The sequence below is a fragment of the Durio zibethinus genome, chromosome 15, assembly GCF_047325235.1.
Source record: "Durio zibethinus cultivar Kanyao isolate XHJ-2024 chromosome 15, ASM4732523v1, whole genome shotgun sequence".
Classification (NCBI taxonomy): domain Eukaryota; kingdom Viridiplantae; phylum Streptophyta; class Magnoliopsida; order Malvales; family Malvaceae; genus Durio; species Durio zibethinus.
In genome coordinates this window covers 5,419,763-5,442,574 of record NC_143176.1, presented here as the reverse complement: position 1 = coordinate 5,442,574, position 22,812 = coordinate 5,419,763, and the positions used below count along the sequence as shown (strand labels likewise).

General features: G+C 31.5%; 3 protein-coding genes and 1 pseudogene across 21 annotated transcripts; 3 read left to right on the top strand and 1 right to left on the bottom strand.

The window, feature by feature from the left end:
* Window positions 1-154: 154 nt before the first annotated feature.
* On the top strand, window positions 155-2,568 carry LOC111302329 (small ribosomal subunit protein bS20c). The gene is made up of 3 exons (XM_022898257.2): window positions 155-442; window positions 995-1,164; window positions 2,121-2,568. The coding sequence occupies exons 1-3, from the start codon at window positions 169-171 to the stop codon at window positions 2,352-2,354; spliced, it is 678 nt and encodes a 225-aa protein (XP_022753992.1). The 5' UTR covers window positions 155-168; the 3' UTR covers window positions 2,355-2,568.
* A 172-nt stretch (window positions 2,569-2,740) lies between these two features.
* On the top strand, window positions 2,741-4,548 carry LOC111302327 (uncharacterized). The gene is made up of 3 exons (XM_022898256.2): window positions 2,741-3,343; window positions 3,544-3,635; window positions 4,240-4,548. Exons 1-3 carry the CDS (start codon window positions 3,193-3,195, stop codon window positions 4,489-4,491), a joined length of 495 nt encoding a protein of 164 aa, XP_022753991.1. The 5' UTR covers window positions 2,741-3,192; the 3' UTR covers window positions 4,492-4,548.
* On the bottom strand, window positions 3,582-8,152 carry LOC149514566 (uncharacterized). 18 transcript variants are annotated; one of them, XR_016328098.1, is made up of 8 exons: window positions 7,450-8,152; window positions 7,133-7,264; window positions 6,948-7,018; window positions 6,422-6,606; window positions 5,819-6,032; window positions 5,629-5,736; window positions 5,207-5,361; window positions 4,693-4,907 (listed from the first exon to the last, which is right to left on the bottom strand). XR_016328098.1 is itself a non-coding variant. In XM_089744470.1 (6 exons), exons 3-6 carry the CDS (start codon window positions 6,446-6,448, stop codon window positions 4,829-4,831), a joined length of 318 nt encoding a protein of 105 aa, XP_089600596.1. In that variant the 5' UTR covers window positions 6,449-6,606; window positions 6,766-7,264; window positions 7,485-8,142; the 3' UTR covers window positions 4,693-4,828. The 18 variants fall into 18 exon arrangements, 8 of the variants coding, with proteins under 8 accessions (XP_089600596.1, XP_089600597.1, XP_089600593.1 ...); XR_016328103.1 differs by having other exon boundaries at window positions 6,766-7,018; window positions 7,485-8,136; XR_016328100.1 differs by lacking the exon at window positions 5,819-6,032 and adding an exon at window positions 3,582-3,703 and having other exon boundaries at window positions 4,762-4,907; window positions 5,263-5,361; window positions 5,624-5,736; window positions 6,766-7,264; window positions 7,485-8,143.
* Window positions 8,153-9,257: 1,105 nt separating this feature from the next.
* On the top strand, window positions 9,258-10,037 carry LOC111301695 (ethylene-responsive transcription factor 4 pseudogene; annotated as a pseudogene). Its single transcript, XR_016328097.1, has one exon. The product of XR_016328097.1 is annotated as an ethylene-responsive transcription factor 4 pseudogene (transcript).
* Window positions 10,038-22,812: the final 12,775 nt, after the last annotated feature.

Genomic DNA, 22,812 nt, shown 5'->3' with positions numbered 1-22,812 from the left:
GGAGCAGAAGATTTGAATTCGAACTAAGCTCTCTCCTTCTCACGGTACATCCCGTGAGGCTGTGAAAAATAAAATAAAATAAAATAGAAACGACATGTCGTTTTGAGAGGACATTAGGGGTAAAGTAGGACTTAAAGAAAATCCTCTTGAGCTCTCGGTCGTCTGCATATGGGATATTGGATAAGTGAAAGCCTGAGGAAAAACATAGAGCTCCAGTTTCATTGCTTAGGGAAGGAGAAAGGAAGAAAGAAGAAAGAAATGGCGGGTGTAGTTAATTGTTGCTTGTCTTCTTCATGCTTTACTCTTCAATCTAAGCTCAAAAGCCTTTCACTTAAAAACAATATCAATTCTTCCCCTTCTCCTTATGCTTTGCATCAAAATTTCAGTGCTATTAAGTCTCTCAGTTTCTCCTATAATCTTTCTCACGGTCTCTTCTACAAAGGTAAGTTTTTTTCTTCTGTTGTCATATTATCATGTTTTATGCAATACCCATTTCTTTTTTTATTTGGTTGAAGTGAAAATCATAATGAAAATTCTTAACTATTTTAAGTTTCTGCTGATGGGTCATTATAATTTTAGGGAAAAACAAGAAAAATAAAACCCTTTGCTATTGCCTGTTTAAGCAGATTTCTTCATATGATTTCATTGCAACACATTCTTTTTTTTTTTTTTGATAAATTCAATGTTTGGTTGGCAAGAAATTCCCGGGGAAAGTCGAAACTTTTAAGTATCTGTTTCTGGGTTTATCAGCATTTCCAATTCCCATTGTAGTCCTTCACTTGTTTCCTACTAGATTTTCTTGGCAATTTAATTGAGCTTTTTGCGAATTCAGTGATTTGTTGCTATTGTTTATATGTAGTTTTAGTCCCTTTTTTAGTTTTTTTGTTAATGAATGAACAAATTTTAGATCTGAACTGATTCCTTAAAATAATATTTTTTGTGGAAATTGAGATGAGTTTTGAGTTGGTGTTTTTTGGTGGGGTTTTTGTTTCAGGGAGTCTGTCTTTTAGCACAATGACTCAAAAACCAACTCGTCGTTCTGTTGTTTGTGAGGTTGCTCCGAAGAAAAAGGCTGATTCAGCTGCAAAGAGAGCTCGTCAAGCTGAAAAAAGGCGTATTTATAACAAATCAAAGAAATCCGAAGTCAAAACCCGGATGAAGAAGGTACTAATCCTTACAATTTACTTCCCTGATTGCTTAAGGTTATAGTTATTGTGCTTATAGGATTTTTGGAATGCCAAGTTTTGGACTTTTATGCCTCCTAGAGTAGTTCTCTCACATGTTCTCTTACGAGAACCAACACATAAGCCACTATGTAGAAGTAAAACCCAATCTTTATGGTAATTCAACAAGATTCTTATGAAAACATTCTGCTGTTCAAATTCATCTAAGCGACAGACATATGCAAGATTCGCTCTTTGCAAAACAGATTAGCTTATTTGTAATGATTTTTATATATTTCTTCATTGAGTTATCATACCTAAATAAATAATCTTGCTGTATAATTTGATTACATGTCAATGAAACATATGCATGGTACCATTGTGTTGAGTGCTCATCATTGCTTATCTCAAGTCCAAAATCTTTGATTTGCCAATTATAATGTCTGTGATTCTCATTAGTGGATGAATCATTTTGTTGATCTCATCATCGCTTATCTCAAGCATATGTATGTTGATTAGGGCTAAATGTGGAAGCTATTTAAATTCTTTTTTATTTTCTCTTTCGGTGGGAAGAATTGCTGAAATGGGAGGCCAGGGGAAAATGGATGAATATGCAACAGTTAGTGTGTAGAAGAGCTTTTTTGTAGTGCTATGCAGCCTTTGCTTAACCGAAGATGAGAAGCAGAAACATCTCATCTGCCATGTACCGGAAATAGACTCCACATTGTTTCCCATTTTTGCCTCATTGGAGTGTATTTTTGTGCTTTAGTTTGCACTTTTGTTCCTTTCCCTGCCTTTATTCATTTGTTACTTCGATGATGTAATGCGCAAGGCAATAAAATGGCAGAGTAAGCAACTTGGGAAAAACTTCTGATATGTTTTATTTCCTGTTCTATGATGATTTGTAATGTTCCACGAAATGCCTAATGACATTCCTGACTTCTTTTTTTTTCAAAGGTTTTGAGGGCCCTAGATGTGCTCAGGAAGAAACGTGATGCACAAGCTGGAGAAATCTTCCCAATTGAGAAACTGATTGCTGAGGCCTATTCAACGATTGATAAAGCAGTAAAAGTGGGAACACTGCATAGGAACACTGGAGCACGCAGAAAGTCGCGTCTAGCTAGGAGAAAGAAGGCTGTAGAGATCCACCATGGCTGGTATACCCCTGCTCCGGCAGCAAATGCAGCCTAGAAAAGGAGCAAGTTGTGAAATCTTTCTTTCGTTTCTTAGGCAAAGAATCCGAAAATGTTATTTTTCATTACACCATTTTCTGCTTTGTTGTCTAAATGCCTTTCTTTAACACATTTTCTCTTCTCTCATTTGAAGATCATGCTATGTTGAGTTTGTAAATTTTCTGGATATTATCAAACACTTCTTAAATTAACCCACATGTCCAGTTGCATCACTCCCAGAATCTGTCTCATTAAGCTTTCCCATTTCTGTTTCAATGAACTTGCTCAAGAACTAAATTGTAATACTTACAAGTATAATGAGAATATCAATTTCAAAAGTGATAATCCAACATGCTTGGTATTATGAGAATACAATAATCACAAAATCCAAAAAAAAAAAAAAGGGGGAGGGGGGGGTATCACCTTCGGTCACCATTTACAAGTGCATGTAGATGATTTCTTTTTTGTAAGAAATGTTTAAGAATATTCTTGAGTTGCCTAAATTTTAATTTTTTAACTCTATTGTGCTGGACTAATATTTAGAAAACAATATATTTATAGTAAATAAATAAACGCTTGTAATTGGCCAAAAAAAAGGCTTGCAAATGAAAATCAAGCTCTGTTTGTCTACCTTCCCAATATGGGGATCATCAGATCACCGCTGTTTCAAGAACTTTACCCGTTCATGACTGTAAATTTCATTCCTTTCTGACTCTACCAGATTCCTCTCCTGGGCGATCCAAGGAATCCCAAAGGTAAATCCTAAATTTTACAAGGAATCCTAGGACAATTCAAGAACTCAAGAAGCTTTACTTCATTTTCGCGAAAGACAGTGAGTACAGAAGCGAAAAAGAAAGATGGCGACCTCTGCAATTTCATCTCTCTTTGATCTTGCTTGCCAACCAAGAAATCTCCAACTCAACAAGTTCCCTTCTTGCCAGCTCAAGCTTGCAACTTTAAAGTCTCTGAGCTTCTCCACAAATCTCTCCCACAGTTTCTTCTCCAAAGGTATAAAAAAAGACACCGAATTTTTTTTTTTTTTTTGCTGTGTTTCCTTATAATTTCAACCGTAACCCATTTCCCTTAACTCTCTTGAGTCTTTTTCTTCCTTAAAGATCTAAACTTGAGCTTGTTTTCTTACATTGTTACGGCAACTAAAAGTGATCAAAATGTTAAAATGTAAATACATGGGTCTTTCTTGATTTTAGGATGTTTGTCCATGAGGAAATTTCAGAGGTCAAATCATTACGATGTTGTTTGCATGGCCAGAAGATATGCTCCCAATTCTTCCCTAAGAAAGGTACCAACTTTCTGCAAATTGATGCTTTGCTTTCCATCATCAAATTCACGGGGTGTTAAATCCAAGTCCTTAGAATGTTAGATTAAAATATGAGTTAAACTCGGCTGGATAAAACAAAGAAGAAAAACCCAATTTTGGTGTGAACAATGACACTTTTTTTATTGTTGTGTTTTCCTATAAGAGTAAATATTTTTTAAAGTTCAGTTCAATATGTATCATATATTTTTAATTAATAATTATAATATATAAAAAATATTTTTTATTCTCATATCCCATTATATTCATATTTTATTTTTTAAAAATTATCGTATCGTATTTATTTCTTATGTTCGTGTTCATGCTTTGTAACTTAAAATATACTTTATTGTTTATATAATCATTTGTTCCTCATGGATGATCAAGTTTAATGTAAAACTTTTGCCTTTGAAGTTTCTATTCCATTTTTTTTATATATATATTTAGAAGAGCCAAAAATTTCAGTTCAATGCTTTACCAAGCTGCCTAATGTTCTTGTTCCATGTTTTACTTTGATAGAAAAAGTATTAGAAGTGTTTTTAATGATTTTAGAGTTTGCCAAAAACATATCATGTGATTTTGACTGCAGAAACTGAGTAGAAAAAGGGGTGGTGATCGAGAAAAGAAGAACAAGAGAAGGAGGAAGAGAACCAAGAAGAGGAAGGGGAGGGAGGGGAAGAAGAAAAAGAAGAAGGAATTCAAAATTGTGAGGCTTGTATCAACTGCTGAGACAGGTGTTTTCTATGCCAAGAAGAAGAGTAGGCAGATTAAGGAGAAGCTTAAAGTCCGAAAATATGACCCTCAACTACATCACCATGTTTTGTTTGAAGAGTTGAAATGAATTTGTCTCAATCTCATGAACTTATGATGATCAATACAAATTTTGCTGATTTTTTAACCTTCAGAAATCAGAATTAAGAAGAGTACGAACGAAGGAAAATTTTATTATTATAATTAATATGCAAGCCCCTGCTTCGCTGATGAATCTATAATATTTTATCCATTACATACAATTTTTTAAGAGAAATTAATTTTCTTAAAGTAAAGAGAAAAATAATAAAATTATAAAAATACACAAATTTGCATTATTAGGACTAGAAGGAAAGCTCACAATTTTCTTCTTAATCCTGATGTCTCCTCTAGAACTACTGCGGCAAACGTGGTGAATGATACAATTCTCAGCCATAGTAATGCGGCAAGCATTTGGAAGACACTCTCTTGGTCTTCTTTGCTAGCATGGACAACATCCAAAGCTTCCTAAAATTAGACATATAAACAATATATGGAAATCACTTTCTCTGTTTTAAAGTATGAATCGTGACAAATAACTGAATGGATGGAAAAGATGTAATTCATGTGAAATAAGCAAGAACCTTAACAATGCGAAATTGTTTAGCATCATAAACCCTAGAAATAGAATAGCAATTCTCTGTTTCAAATATTTATATTCATCAACATTCTTCAAATTTAACTTCTCTTTTTACCAAAATTGAATGAACATAGGTGAGGAACATAACTTAATAATGCAGAAAAAAAAAAGAGTTTAACTATATCACTATCCCAGGTGGTAAAACTGAGATCACACGAGATTGTGGTCATAACAAAACCATACAAATTAACAAACCAGTCGAAACATGAATTTGAGCCAGCAGAGATGCAAGCTGCATTCAGATTAGTTGCATTGTCAGTTTCCAACCAACTCCACCTTATCCTGCAGAAGGCAATATGTTTCTGTCTTCAATTAAAACGTCTAAAGAAACAAAATTTAAACAAAACATCAATTAATTTCTTCAAAAATAAATACAACTTTTGTTTTTATATATCAAAAATGAAAAATAAAAGAGAAAATAACCGAAAAGCAAAAGAAAGATAGGAAAAAGGATTGAGTTTGGGCTATGAGACATGTCAGATTTCATTCTCTCTCTACCCATTTCTCGTTATTTTCTTATCCTTCTTTTTTTCATGCATCTTGCCTTGCCTTCTTGGTTAATGGTAGCCGAACATACGTTGCTCCATCTTTATCTTTGAGACAGTGCATGAGTTTACTGCTTTCTTCTCTTTGTTCATCTCCATATATGTCTAAAACCTGTCAAGAAATATATTGATTGTAAAACTCGTAATAAAAAGCTCAAAAATGATTTGCTGGATCCAAAAGAAAAGAAACTGACCTTGCATGCTATACTACAATACAGTGAATTATCTTACAGACTTTTGTCACAAATGGTACAACGATAATCCCTTAAATAATTACTTTGTTGTTGTTGTTGTTGCTGCTGCTGCTGATTATGATAATGAGTCCAAGAGGGTGGTTGTGTTACATCACATCCGATTATTAATCATCATCATCATCACCATCACATTCGAAATATAATAGTAATTACTCTGCTTCAAATATTTATAATCATCAACATCTTTCAAATTTAGCTTCTCTCTTTGCCAAAATAGAATAAAAACAGGCAAGGAACATAACTTAATAATGCAGGAAAAAAAATAAAGAGTTTACTTTTGCAGAACCAATTCCTTATCATATTTTGTGACCCCATAGTTGTATGTCAGTTCCAGCACGGCAACAGACTACTTATATTTACAGTTGTATAATGTTTGAACTTAGCTAACTTGTATGCATGAACGAACTCTTAATGAATCAAAAGTGCAACACCTTTTAAATGTCAAGCAATATGGAACTTAGCTATTCATCATTCTCAAAGTCACCTGATCAAAATATACCATATTTTGTGTTCTCATGTAGCTGTTACAACAATATATCATACCTCATTAAACCGTTCAGCATCTTGCATTTTTAAGCATCCATCAATCAACCAACATATTGTTTTCAACCTTTACATTTCTGGTCAGTTGTTCTAGTTGAGCTTTGAGTACCTGGTGCTCATTCATCAGCAATTCCAAAGCTTTAATCTTTTCTTCCAAATTTGTCTTTAATTGAGAGCATTCATCCCTGCCAGAATAAACAGTCCATCGGTTATTCATTTCATAGCAATTTCAAATCTTAAAAACTATTTCTCCACTAAATAATTAGCCATTTCTTTAAGGTGAGAATATCAGACAAAGAATAACATTGCATCTAGCTAGCATTTTGTAAGACCTTTCCACTTACAAATAATATCCACATTCCAAGTAAGAGCATTGGGAAGCAACTACAGTCAACCAGATTTCAAAGAATTTAACAACGATTACTTGCTTATTTTCCTCTAAATCTCCATACTCTATCTCTTCTCCCTACTTGTCTTACATCAAAGATCATAAGAACATATGTTAAACCCAAGGAAAAAGCTCTACTTAGTAAAACTCCAATAACTCTTATAACTGCCATTGACAATAATTCCTCAAAAGAATAGTCCTCTTGACCACTGCAAAGGAAGAAAGGGAAAAAAAGTTGGAAACAGTTAGTCTAAGGCCGAGCCTAAGTTAAAGAATGGAAAACAATAAATATGCAAGAGCTTAAGTTCAGATCAGATCCTAACTCCGATATATCCAATATTATGAAACCACCGGAGCCAAAATGTCTACAGTTTGCAATTTTACACCATCCCATTGCAACCCGTACCATAACAGCAACAATTGCAGAAATGAAAAAGAGACACCGACTCTTCCACCTTCAAAAGGCAAAGTTCAAATGAAAATGAAGGTTATAATTGAATACCTATATGCTTACAAATCTATATGTGCTTACTAATGACAAAAGTATAATTCCATAACTTAAGATACATATGGAAATACAGGAAAATTAATTAAAAATATAAAAGTTTAGTCTAAAACACAAACATGCTTGTGCACATACTTAAACAAAAACGAATATCTAATATTCTTTCTCACAATATGTGAAAAAACCGCACACTGTCTTGATGTTTCTTTCGACTCTTTCCCTTCCCAAGATGATGGTAATAGAAATCCCTCAAATATACTAACATCCAAGGCACAAAAAATAGCATACTGCACTTTCAAGTCCATCCTATGAACAATGGGGAACCCAGTCAAATCATAAATTGCAGGTAACTCAAAATTGGCCTATCTCAATTCCCATAATTCACCTTTAAATTGGACCTGTCATTGAAAGGAGAATAAAATTAATTCTGAAAGTTGTATACCATGCAGAGATTTTAGTCATACTGCAATTTTATGATTATTCTGGCATAAGTGAACATGCATGGAGAAACATGCTCAGAGCCGACAAATTAATGCAAAGATGCCAAAGCTCTAAGGCAAGAAAGGAGTGAAAAGGAAGATATGCAAAGATTTTAAATTAACAGGATGCTGAAGGAATCTTTAAACTTGTTCACAAATAACTATGTTAATATGAGTAAGATATCGAATCATGATGGAGTTAATTTATCGAAATAGAACAACAAATTATGACAAATAAAGATTTACGATTTATAACTTTAAGGAAAGAAGTAGAATTAAAATATTTAAGATTTATTTTTTAAAAATTATTTATTATGTAAAGGATCTGGACCAGTTTGAATTTTTTTTTTTTAATGATTTTTAACTTGAAAGCCACCAAGGGATTCAATAAGCTTAAATTGTATTGAAATAGGTTTGACACTATTAAATCAAATAAAAAAAATAATGATAAAATTGTATCCATTCAAAAATAAATAATAAATTTGATTTATTAACTTAGGATGTTAAATTAATGTTATCCCCTATAATTTCATAAGAATTTGTAATTTACTTCTTTATCATATTCTTGCAAAATGCAAATGAAAAAGAAAGATTTGGTTGGACAATTTCCATGTCACTTCAAGTCTTTTTACAACACGTGTGAACATCCCAACAGACAACCAAAATCACCTACAACCGTTAGATACCATTGACCACTTCAAAGCCGACAGCAGCTTCCAAGTGAGTTTCCCGAAAGTTGCGTGATCCGTATCACGCGGCATGAGACAGAGACCCAAATAATAACGACCCAAAAATTAAAATAATAATAAAAAAATCCGCCGTCACTATGAGAGTCTTTTCCGTTAATCAGCACAGCGACCAAACAAAGCGACGGCAAAATCGCAATTTAACCGCCGTTAAGAAACGCCGCCTTCGATAGACCCATTGCCAAAGTTTGACACGTGGATTCCTAAGATTTTTTGCAGCGTGGACCCAGTGTGTGTTTTTTTTTGGACAGGGCGGCTACTTTATCGTGGATCAGTGCAGTCAAAAGACTTGCCTGACTAAGTCAGTAGAATCCGGTGTAACCGATAGTACATTAATTATGGAATAAACTCTATTTTCACGCGTGAAACGTGTGATGCTCAGTTGCGTGTGGATCCTGGATTTTTATCCCGTTTAAAATGAAAACGCGGTTCTGGAGAAAGTCCAAAGTTTTCTTGGAAGAACCCATTTTTATTTTTCCTTTATTTTCGGAATAAAACAAGAAAACTTAAAAAAAAAAAATTTAGCAGATCTAATTAAATTTATACTAGAGATTAACAAAAGACGTGGCGCAAAATGATTGGAAGCCGAAATTGAACTAAAGCGGTTCATGCAACAGAAAACCAACTCCCACACAATCCTGCTTTGACTGGACACAACGAAGCGCCGAACCGGTGCGTTTTAAAAGCTCACCCTCCTCTATATAAACTCACCCCTTCCAACTCCCTTGTCCTTAAACCAGTTTTTCTCGTCTCACAATTTAAATAGAAGGTAAAAACCATGGCTCCAAGATCAAAAACAAATCCGATTAACCCGAGTCCCGATCCGACTTCTAAGGAGATCCGTTACCGCGGCGTTAGAAAGCGCCCTTGGGGCCGTTACGCAGCTGAGATCCGAGACCCAAGAAAAAAGACCCGAGTCTGGCTCGGCACCTTCGACACAGCTGAGGAAGCAGCGCGTGCATACGACGCGGCGGCACGGGAGTTCCGTGGCGCTAAAGCCAAAACAAATTTCATGGACAACAACGACTTTACGCGCAGCCCCAGCCAGAGCAGCACCGTGGAGTCTTCTTCTCCGCCGCTGGACCTCACTCTCTCCAGCGCATGTTTTTCGCTCCCCGTCACGGCTCATCGTCCTGTGTTTTTCTTCGATGCCTTTGCTTCTGCTGGTAAGGGTTGCCCCGATTCTGGTGGGGCCCAGAGCGATTCGGATTCGTCGTCGTCGGTTGTCGATTTTGAAGGAGGCTTGCAACGAGGAGTGTTTGTTTTTGATCTTAATCAATTGCCACCTGAGATGGATTGATTTTTTTTCTTGCGAATGTCTCTTTGAGCTATGATTCTCTGCGTTTTTTGGCTGTACTTTTTCTTTTTTGGGGGTTTAAAAGCTGACATGTAATGTATATAACAAAAAATGTAACTTCTAGTGATTTGTTTTTGGCGACTTGAGAAAATTTTCTCAATGTTGTTTCTGCTCTATTATAATTAAATTTTAATAACAAAATTCTATTTTTCTTTTTTTTTTTTTTTTTGAAAATGGAGATAAAATGATTGTTAATAGATAAATAAAGAATTTTATTGAATATTATTTTTTAATACGATTATATGACTGAACTAGGATTCAAAAGTAAAATATTTTTTAATTTAAGAAAATATTTTTACAGTTATTATTATTTTTTGAAGGATTATTTATTATTTTCTTTAAAAAAAATCTTTTCTTATAATAATAATAATAAAATATGTTTTACGTGTGTTTTAAAATTTGAAAGGTATTATTTAAGATTAATTATATTAAAATAAATTGAGTCCATGTTTAAATATTATGTTTATTTTTTATCGTTAAATTTATTGTAAAAGTATTTTAAAGATTGACAAATATATTGGTTGTGAAAAATAATTTTGAAAATAACACTTTAATACTTTTTCTTAGCACACAAACATTTTAGTTTAATCATAAATGATCATTTTTGACATCATTCCTTAACATTTTTATTTTATAAAATATATTTATAATTTTAAATTTATAAAATATATTAAACTTATAAATTGCTTTCAATTATTAGTTAGCTGTTATTTTGTTTCAATTTCCTGTTTGGAAGATTTGTTTTAATAAATTTAACGAAAAGGAATAAAAAATTATTTTGTTTAATTACTATTATTGTTATATCTGGCATACAAGCAATCAAGTGACACGTCAACGTCATAGCTTTTAGGTATCTTAGAATCGAGAGTTACGGCGAGTGTTAGAAAATCTGTTTGATGACGTTACCCGTGGGTCCCATTTGGTTTGCCACAGTCAGTAATAAAAGGAGAAATCTGCCGCCTCGAACCAAAAATATCTACTACATGATCCGCGTGTTCAAAGCCGGTTTTTAGATCTGATTTAGTGGGCAGTTTTAGATCGATCGGTTGGGAATGAGAGAGTGGAGTTATATGCGGACACGGCTGTTTTTGAATTTTTTAAGGGAATAATCGACGGCGGAAAGTGGGATGTTGGACATGATGGGAAATGGGCTGTGGACCCAATTTTGGGGAGATGGGAGTAATTCCGTGTTGATGAGCTTTATGTCGGGATTTCCGTTGTCGTCACGTGCATATTCGCCGCCCAATTAATTATATTATAGAATTGGGAGTTTCACATATAAATTTTTTATTTAATAATTTTGATTTAAACAAAAAGGGTCCACGCGTGAAACAGTCTTCAAAGAGGTGGCCCTGGCGGCCGCTTTTGGAGTAGGACCCGGTCTTCATGTCGTCTGGAATCCGCCAACAAAATATTTCTTTTTTTAAGTCAGGCATAAATAATTTTGTGATTAATTTCGTCTCTCTCATTTTGAAAATTTGACCACTACCCAATCATCATTCACCACCTGTAGGACTTCAAGTGAACTTTTGTACGGAAGCTTGTGGGGCGGCTGCGAATAAAATGAGGGTGGGCCTGGGTGACATGTCTGAAGGTGGGTGAAAGTTAGGCCGGCTCGTCGGTGTAGGATTTTGATAGTGGGACTTAGGGTGATGAGATTGGGATGGCGTTGTACGACACGTGGTGGGAGTTGTGAAAGTGAAAAAGCGTTCGCTTACAATGTTTTTTTTTTTTTTGGGGTGACCCTTGATAGAGTTTGGGCGGCTGATGACTGAGGGGCGTTGCTGACTGTCACTGCTGTGTGACCTGACCTGACTGGCCCATATATAGCCGGGGGTTTCTTTGACCGTCAAATGTCAGGTTACCGACTTTTCTTTAACCTTTTCTTCTAAAGAAGTCTTTTTTTTTTTTTTTTTTTTACTTTTTGAAAGGTTTTTACTTAAATATTAACGAAAAGTGTAAAATAAAATTAACTTTAATTTATTAGAGAAATGCTATTTTCTTTTTCACTTTTCGTGGTCTAAATCGTAATTACCAATGAATGGCATAAATGTAATTAGAGTGCAAGTAAATCATGACAGTCGTTGAATATTTCATAAATAAATTGACGTTAAATTCATTTATATTTATTTAATAAGATAATTGAACAACTTTGAACAAAATTTTGCACTTACACTTCATTTGTCTAATAACTTTTAGTGGAGTACGATTAAGCTCTCGAACGTGCTAATTGGATGGTAGCTTTGAGTTGCTTATTGTTTAGGGTTTCATGCATGCTTCAGGGTGAACATCAGATTGGCAGCAAATCTAGCACCCCAGATAGTAATCATAATCAAGTATAATCTTGCTAACTTTGCTTTCCCATGATATTCCATCTCTGCTGGGCAGGAGACAGCAACATGAGAAGGAAATTTTGTTCTCGACAGATGGAAGTTATAAGTTTAATTCATGGGTTTGTTTCTCTAGCTATTCTCAGTTCCTTGAACTTGATGTTTCGTATACAAACATTTTTATGCTCTTTTGGGCATATCACCCAAGATTCCAGTACGCGACTTTAACACGAAAAACAATATTCAAGCTTATCTTGGGTTTCTTGACTTGGGACCTTTGCCTAAAGAATAACATAATAAAATTGAGGATTTAATTTAATTGTTTCATTTAGTTAATTTTAAAAAATGATATTTATTATGTTTTAAATTTAAATTATAATATTTACAATCAAAATTAATATCATGAATGACTTTCAAATTAAAGTAAAATATAATGTGATATATAAATTTTAAAAATTTTTAAAATGATTTTTAAATTATAAATTTATTAACTAACGTGATATTCATTTTTAGTATAGTTAATTTTAATCGATGACACGTGATAGATAAATAATTCTATAAACATTATATCAATTAATATATTCATAATTTAAGTATTACATTAAAATATTTTTAAATTTAAATATTAATTACATTAAACATTTTATTATATTTTATAGTTTATTCATAACACTAACCCTTTACAATCATTTTTTTATCTTTATATTACAACATTTTACATATATATATATATATTTATATCATTCATTCATCATCGTCGTCAGAGAATTTTTTGACTTTATCAGTGAAATTTTTTTTCCAATATTTTCAAACGCATTTTCATATATAGATAACTTTTTTCAGTATTTTAAAACTCATTTTCACATAGAGATAAATTTTACACATAATTCTTATTTTGTCCAACTGTATGATTTGTAACCCTTTGCTCCTATTGTTTTTAATATATGTATTTGTACTAGTTATAAATGCCTTTGGTTTTAAAATTAAAAAATATATAAAAACTTATTTATTGAAGTAAATATAATAATTTTTATATTAATTAAAACATAAAAGAAAAAGAAAAGAAAAGAAAAGTTATCATTTATACATTATTTACTCTACATAAAAAAGGCTTCATGGGAACCATATAAACGACTAGCTGTTTTGATCGTGCTAAGGGTTAACATGTTTTTTATCCGTTTGTTCAGGTTGCTAAACTCTTCCAAAAGGAAAATTTAAAAATAATATAATCTTTTTTGTTGCTCCTGTTTTCGAATTTTCTTTTCCTTTCCCTTTAATTTTTCATCATCTAACCTTTTCTCTTTTTTGATTTCTTTTCTACTTTTTTGGGTTTTTTTTTTTTTTTTGGCAGATAAAAGGTAGAGAATGTCAATGATATTTTACTAATATTTTGATAATATTATAAAGTAATGATATTATTCTAGTAATATTCTAGATTGATTTGATATTAATTTAAAAAATATTAGATATTGATTTAGTTAATTATAGAAATTGATTTAGTTATTAATTTTATTGATTGTATTTTTTATATTGTAATATTTTACCTCTGTATAAATAGTTTTTAAGCCTCATTGTAATATACAAGTCATTACAATAAAATTTTTATCATTTTCTCTTTTTTTATGGTATTAGAGTGATTTCATGGTTCCTTTCGAAGGTAAATCACCTTGGTAACTAATATTTGCTTATTCTTATCATTGGTTTGTTCTCCTTTCTAAACTTTATTTTTTACTTTCATGCTTCAATTTTTTAGGTTTCTCTTCCTATATTCAAGATCATCTTTTATATCAATACTCATAACTTTTCAAATTTTCTTTTTTTTTTCAAGAGCTTAATGTTAGGTATTCAATAAGAAAATGCATGCACAATCAATTTTCATTATCCTTGATAAAATAATTATAATAGTTGAGCTACAGCTATCTGTAGTTATCTAAAGAGAATGAAATTATAACTTGTTGTTATCGGATAGTGTAAAGCACTGGAAAGAAAAGAAGAAAAATTCGGTGATAAATTTGCAAATCAGTTAGAGGAATGAAAAAGTAAAAGTCATTGAATTCAGACATGGTTCACTAACACTATTGTTTATTCTATCAATATACATTTTGGGCCATTTGAACTTGCTAAAGACGCTTGAGATTTTCTTGCCACATGGTATAGCTCTACTACCCTTACTCATCAATATCATATTTTGATCACTTTATCTCAACTTCGTCAAGAATCAGATCAATTGATTGATGATTTTTATTCTAACATGCAATATTTATAGGACATGTTTGAAAATTCTGATCCAAAATTCAAAGATGAAAGTGATACTGATAATTTTATTACTTATCGAAATCAAATTTATCTTATTTAATTTCTAATGGCACTTTGAGATGAATTTGAAAATATCAGGTTTTCACTTTTTTATCAACATCCCTTACCAACTATAGATAATGTTCTTACATAATTGATATCTGAGGAAACTTGGTTGGGTATGAGTCGGACTCATAGTGTTAATACTATTGTTGTTGCTGCTCCTAAAAAAAGTACTAGTTCTATTTTTCATAAATTTTGTTCATGATGTGAGAGGATTAATCATCCCATTCAGAAATGTAGAGCTAAATATCATTATAACGATAGTCTAATTCATGATCCTCACACTAGCAAGACTACTACAGTAACAACCATTGAACCAAACACTTATGAGTCTTCTTTTGAGGTCATTACAATCTTCACCACTGATCTTCAAACTTTGTTCAATCAAATATTATCTTGACCTCATGTTTTCGCTATGTCTATTGCCACATCAAGTAATGTTTGGTTGTTTGATATTACCGATGGAAATCATATGATTGCTGACCCTTTTTTATTTAAAAGCAAGATACCTGTACCTAATGGTTTAATCATTAAAATAACAAATGAATCTATTTTAAAAACTAGTTATATTGGTAATATTGAAACCTCAAAACTATGTATATTTGACACTTATTTTGTTTTTAATCTTGTTTTAAATTTACTTTTTGTTGGCCAATTTTGTGACCTTCGTCTTGATTTGCATTTTTCATAATGATGTGACTGTATTACGCAAGATTCTCAAAAGGCCAGAAAGTTAAGACAGGGCGTAAAGTTGAAACATTGTTTGAGCTTGAAACTTTGAAAATTCCACAACATTTGCTTATTGCTGCTACAACCAACTTTTCAGTTTCTTTAGATTTATGGCTTTCTAAACTAGGCATGTATCTATTTCTCGAATAAAGTCACTTGCTTCCACTAGTGTCTTAAGTAATGTTTCTCATGATATTTTTGATTATTTGTTTTGTTAACTTGAAAAGCAAAGTGTTTTACCTTTTAATAAAAATGATTCTATCTCATCTATTCTTTTTGATTTAGTCTATTTTGATATTTAACGTCTAGCTCCCATACCAACCTTAGGAGGTTCACTTTACTTTGTTATATTTATTGATGATTTTTTTCATTATACTTGGATATATTTATTCAAACAAATAATTAAACTTTTATCCATTTTTTGTGAATTCAATAACATGATACAAACTCAATTTTTTAAAAAATAAAAATTTTTAGGTATGATAATGCTACTGAATATAAAAAAAATTAAGTTTTGTAACTTGTTAAAGGATGATGGGACTATTCCTCATATATACTTCATAACAAAACGGTTGAGTAGAAAGAAAACATCATCATTTTCTTGACACAGTTCATGCCCTTTCTCATTTCCTCTTCCTTTTCTGAATATTTTTAAGGTGAAGCTACTCTCACTGTTATTTACATTATTAATCATGTTTTCACATCAGTATTAGGCACACGGTATCCCTATAAGTGTATATAATAAGACACCTAATTATTATTCTCTCAAAATTTTTGGATGTGCTTATTTTGATTTACTTCTTACTTATGAAAGGACTAAGCTTTAACCTAAATCTAGATTGTGTTATTTTTTGAGTTATGGTATAGAACACAAAGGGTATTAGTATTATGATTCAGTGTCTAAACGTCTTCGCATCTCAACATATGTAGTTTGTTGGGAACATAAAAAGTTCACTAGTGTATCCTCATTACATTTACCATGTTTTTCTTCATGTATTTTTACAAATTCATCTTTTGATTTTTCTTCAAATGAAGAGACTATTATAGGTACTTTTAACTCAAACAGTGATTCATCTTTTTTCACTCCTACTATGTTTATCTAACTTAGGCTTCTATTGATACAATTATTCTCTCTCCATACATATTGCCTCCATTTCATTGTTCTACCCGGGTAAGGGAACCCAATACTTAGCTTTATGATTTCACTGTTATTATGCTTTAGCTACGTTATATGAACCTCATAATTTTTGTGAAGCTCTCTCTAATCCTATGTGATAACAAGCAATGACAGAGGAGCTTCAGGCTCTTGAAAAAACTCATACTTGGGATATTGTTAAACAACCTTCTAATAAGTTAGTGATTAACTATAAATAGGTCTCTAAAATCAAAACTAGATCTGATGGGTCAATAAAACGTTACAAAGCTCATATTATTACTTGAGGATTTACATAAGAATATGGCATTGACTATGAAGAGACTTTTACCCCAATTGCATGTTCAGATTTATTCTTTCATTATTAGTTATTGCAGCTAAAAAGTGACCAATCTTTCAAATGAATGTTAAAAATGCCTTCTTGAATGGTGATCTTGCTAAAGAAGTTTATATGAAGTCACTTCTTAGTTTATCTATACCTTCTAACATGATCTATCATCTTCAATGTGCTCTATATAGTTTTAAGCAAATCCCTAGATCTTGATTTTTGAAGTTTAGTACCACTGTTACATAACTTATTTTTACATCTAATAATCATGGTTCTACCATTTTTACTCGAACTACTGAAAATGGTACTGCTTTTCTTTTACTTTATGTGGATGACATGATCATTACGGATAAAGACGTAAATGGTATTTAAGATTTAAAGATTTTTTTTAATTTTAAGTTTAAGATGACAGATCTTGATCCTTTGAATTATTTTTTAAACCTTGAAGTCACCAGTGATTCTACTGGCTTACATTTATCTCAAACAAAGTATGCTTCTGATCTCATTGTTTGAATAGGTTTAACTGATAGTAAGATTACATCATCATCACTTGAACAAAATTTGAAACTTTTTTCTTTTAATAGTACGCCATTTTTATACCCTTATTTGTATCGAACTCTGGTGATAATTTTGTATAATTGACAGTTACTCGTTCAAACATTGCCTATATTGTTCCTCTAGTTCATCAATTTTTGTCTGCTCATCGATCTACTCATTTTGCTATGGTTCTTCGAATCCTACGATATGTCAAGGGTACTATATTTCATGGTTTGCATTTTTTCTCTAGTTTCTTCTTGGACTTGCATTGTTATTAAGATGTTGATTGGGCAACAAATCTTACTGATCATCATTTTATCATAGGCTACTATTTTTTTTTTAGTTCTTCTTTTATGTCTTGATGAAATAAAAAACAAACTGTAGTGTCTTGCTTTAGTACTGAAACTTAGTATTGAGCTCCTGCAGATGCCACATCATAACTTCTATAGTTATGATGGCTACTTCATGATATAGGTGTTTCTCATCACTCTAGTACTCTTATATTTTGTGATAATCAAAATGCCATTCAAATAGCTCAGAATGATGTTTTTCATGAGCATACTAAACATATTGAAATTCACTATCACTTCATTCGTCACCATCTATTTATTCAAACTTTTCGACTTGTTCTTGTTACCAGAGTTAACCAAAAAATAGATATCTTCACCAAATCACATCTACCTGGTCAATTTCTTATCCAAAATTTTAAACTCAAGTTGACCTCTACACTATTATCTTGAGTTTGTAGGGGATGTCAATGATATTTTAATAATATTTTAATCATATTCTAGATTGATGATATTATTTTGTAATATTCTAATAATATTCTAGATTGATTTAATATCAATTTAAAGAATATTAGATATTGATTTAGTTGATTATATGAGTTGATTTAGTCATTATTTCCATTAATTGTATTTTTTATTTTGTAACAGTTTATCTTTGCATAAGTAAGCCTTAAGCCTCATTACAAGTCATTACAATAAAATTTTCATCATTTTCTCTTTTTTAAGAGAACAAGCAAAAAAATCAAAAAAGGAAAAATCATCTTTAAAGAAAAAAAGGTTCTTAAAATTCATCTCAGGAACTTTTTTCCTTCTCCCTTTGTGATGTGAATACATTTTTTTTTCTTTGATTTTTTTGGTTAAATTTTTTGTCAATTATTACTTGCAATTTGTAATTGAGTGGTTTAAAGATTTACTTTTTGTTTGGATGCCTAAAAAATATAGAAACATTAAAGAAAGATTAGATATTAGGCTATTTAGTTTTTTGTTCTTAGAAGATTGAAAATTTTAAACTTTGGATTGTTGGGCACTAGGAAACTAAAAGTTGAGAAATTTGACAAATATTTTTATTATTTTCTTCTTATAAAATTTAAAATTTCAAACTTTGATTTATTGTGTACTTAATTAGGTGATTTGATTGGTTATTGAACAACCCTTTTGTTAATAATAACTAAAAATATCATTTAATGTTTGAATAAAAACTTAGGCTAAAAGTAGGTTCTTAATTCTTCCCCTTATGTATGTATGTGCCTTGTTCATTTTAGTCGTGAAAGAGGAAGAGAATAAAGGTTAAGTGCAGGAAAAAAAAGTAAAAAAAGCTTCAATGTCGACTTGATGATTTTGTTTCTTATTCAGGTGATAGTGATTCGATAAGTATGGTGTCAATTTCAACCTCTAGTTCTGAGGATGATTATAGAATTCGAAGGCCCCGATCTCATAATAGGAATGATGTGAAAGGTGGTAAGAAGAAGGCTAGAAGACGATCCTCTCTAATAAGGAAAATATTGAAGTTTCTCTTTGTGTTAAAAAAATAAAAAGATTGAGAAGGGATGATGATTCTGAAATAAGAAAGAGAACAAGCAAGAGAAAAAAGTCTATAAGAGATGTAAGTGCCAGTTCTAAAAGTAGTGGATCATAAAATTGCTTAACTTATCAAAGTGACAGTGATTAGATATGAGAAGAGAATGGGCAAGCTAAAAAGAAAGAAAAAAAATAGGTGAAAGTTGGAGAAGGTTATAAGAGAAAACTAAAGGAATAGGGACAGATCAACGAGTTTTTTTTCTTACAATAAGTATAATAAAGATAGTGATCATCCAGTTGAGGAAAGAATGACAGAAGAGAGCAATTCAAGACAATTGAAATCAATTATTATTATTCTTAAATAAGAAAATAAAAGTAGCAAAAAGTTGAATACTAATGAGTCTAAAAAAGAAGTATATAATTATGATGATTACCCATCCTACAAAAGCAATTATAGTAAAACTGACTGTAGTCATAAGGAGTTACCTCAGCATTCCCATGTTGTGTCTGAGATAAAAAGGGTTCTCGATGAGCAAGAAGAAGTTTCTAACATCAAAATGTACAATGTTGAAGAAAATGGCAAGAATGGTAAACCTAGGTATGATGGGGTTAGGAAACATGGTCCTTTACAGAAAAACAATAAGGTTTCAGATGGCACTAGTGGTTTAAATAGTGACGATAAAGAATCAATTTTAAGACAATATTGTTAAAATGGGTTATCCTACATCTAATAAATTTTTAATTTTTTATAGTCTTATATTCAAGTTAGGTTCCTCTATTTATAGCCAATTGGTTTTAAGTTGGATGCTTAATACAATATCAAAGTCAAGATTTTTTTTTGTTGCCCTTTTCAAATCTATCACGTGATAAACTTCGTTCATATTCGCCTACACATGATGGGGGTCTGTTAAAGTAGATTATCCTACATCTAATAAATTTTCAATATCCTATAGTCTTATATTCAAGTTGAGCCCTTTCATTTATTGTCAATTAGTTTTAAGTTGGATGCTTGACAAGCATGCAATGAAAAACTTAAAAAAGTTCCATGGAAGGTGCTAGACAAACATAAATTAATAAGGTTTCAAATGCCACTAGTGGTTTAAATAGTGATGATATGGAATCAATTTTAACATAGCTTGCACTAGAAAACTTAAGAAAGTTTCGTGGAGGGCGTTAGACAAACATAAATCAAAATGATAAGAATGATGGTGATTTTAAAACTTCATCCTCTGTAAAGATTGACCTTTTTTAGATTGAAACCCTAAGAGAGATGATGCTAAAGTGGTGATTGCATGCCAAGTGAGTTAGCATATTAAACAACCTCTAGTTAGAAGATCTTTTGTCACTCTTCCTAAAAATGATAGGAAGACATCACATTTGAATAATGATGAAAAATATTTTGGTAATATGGGGAGTGAGTTACTTCTCCACCAGCTCAGATTGTTCCTGCTAGTGTACCTAAAGTAGAGGTTAATACAGCTATTAATTATGTTTCTACTAAGTCAAGGTTGGTTTTGTCCCAAACTAGATGAGAAACACATAATATTGACATTATTCAAAAACAAGAAGCTACTGCACAAGAACTTTTGAAACCAAGTTGGTAACTAATATTAGTGTGAATAAGGGTGGTTTAGAAACTACCCCAATTGTAAAACCCTTTGAGAAAAGTATAGCTTCTGTTTCTAATAGGCCAAAGCGCATTAAATTGCAAATAAGAAAATAATCTCCTAAATTTATACAACCCAAAAACAAGAATGTGCTGCATTAAAATCTTTTCAAGCTAAGTTGGTAATGGATAGTAATGTAAATGAGGGTGGTTTAGAAGCTGCCCAAACTGTGAAACCCCTTGAGTGTGGCAATTGTTAAATAACCAACTTACAATAAATTGGTAGAAAGTGAAAATGTCCAACTTAAATATAAGATTATAAAAAATTAAATATTTATTAGATGTAAAATAACCCACTTTAGCAGGCTCCCATCATGTATAAGCAAAGATTGAAAAAGCCTACTAAATGATAGATTAAGAAAGGGCAATGAAAGGAAATCCTTGCTCAGTACCATGTTAAGTAACTAACTTACAACCAATTGACAGTAAGTAAAAGGGCTCAACTTGAATATAAGATTATAAGAAATTAAAATTTTATTAGATATGGGATAACTCATTTTAACAAACTCTCATCATGTGTAGGCAAAAATTGAAGAAGTTTACTACGTGATAGATTTAGAAATGGTAATGGAAGAAAATCCTTGTTCTAATACTATGTTAGGCACCCAACTTAAAATCAATTGACAAAAAATAAAGAAGCCTAATTTGAATATAAGATTACAGGAAATTAGATATTTATTGGATGTGAGATAATCCACTTTAACAGCAATAATGGTGATAAAGTTAATAATGCCCTTGATTTTGCTTGCAATAAGCCATCCTCTTCTTCTATATCCACCTCTGTAGACCTAACCTCAAATAAACTAGAAAATAGGGTGAAAGATAATTCACAGTTTCAGTAGAAGACAATTTTTGTGATGCAAGTTGGGGAAATGGTATAGGTTAGGTTTTAACCTGTTACAAAGTTTGTCTATTAACTTGGTAGCATTGATCTATTAATTACTTTAAGTGTTATCATGACATTGTTAAATCATTTTTTTAGGTAAATTACCAAGTCTATATCCCTAAGTGAGCCCCCGTTTTGGCTAAGAGATAACTCAATTGCTAACATTTTAGCTAATGGTTTGATTAAATGAGGCAAATTTTGTGATGACCTGAAAGCTGCAAATATCTATAATTTTGCTTATTATATTTACTATAAGATGTTTTGGCTCATAAATAGTAAATGATATTAGACTTTTTGATTTTTTATTGACCTGTAATACAGCAACTATAGCTTTTAAATGTAAGGAAATAATGATGCTATATATTTTGTAACATTAGGTTCTATAGTCCATTTTAGTGTCCTAATATTTTAGCTAACTTGCTTAATATTAGATGTACTGATAACTATGAGTTAATACAATGAAATAAGACCTTGCAAAGACAAATGAAAAATAAATTATGCGACCTTATGGTGTCTCAAGTTTTAGTTTGAGAAGAACAGTTAGGTCTAACTTTGACTTGATTTATTGTACCGAAAGGGATGTTCACTTAAAAAGGTAAATGTACTTAAAGTGTTAAGCAATTGGTAGCTATCGTGAAAACCAAGGGAAGACAATGGAATTAATGAAACACTGGGCACTATCCCAAAACATTCATTTGGTTTTATTTATTTTTAACTTACTTGAATACGTCACCTAACTCCCTTTATATGTTGTCATATTGTCAGCCTTAAGCTCAAATAAAGTGATAAAGGTTGCAATAGGTTGATAGTTAGCATAAAACATAGTCAAATCATGATGAAAGACTAAAACAAAAATTTTTGTTGGGTCGTCGCCTTCCAGCACTAACTCCATTTTTTTTTTACATTAATTATAAATGAGCTAACTAGATATATCCAAGATAAGATGTCATAGTATATGTTATTTGCTGATACTATAACCTTAGTTGCTAAAATTTTAATGCGAAATTAAAATTATTGAAACATAAATTAGAGTCTCGAGGTTTTAGATTAAGTAGATCTAAAACTGAATTTATGAAATATAATAATAGGAAAGTGAGTGTTAATGTGATTAAGTTAGATGGAGA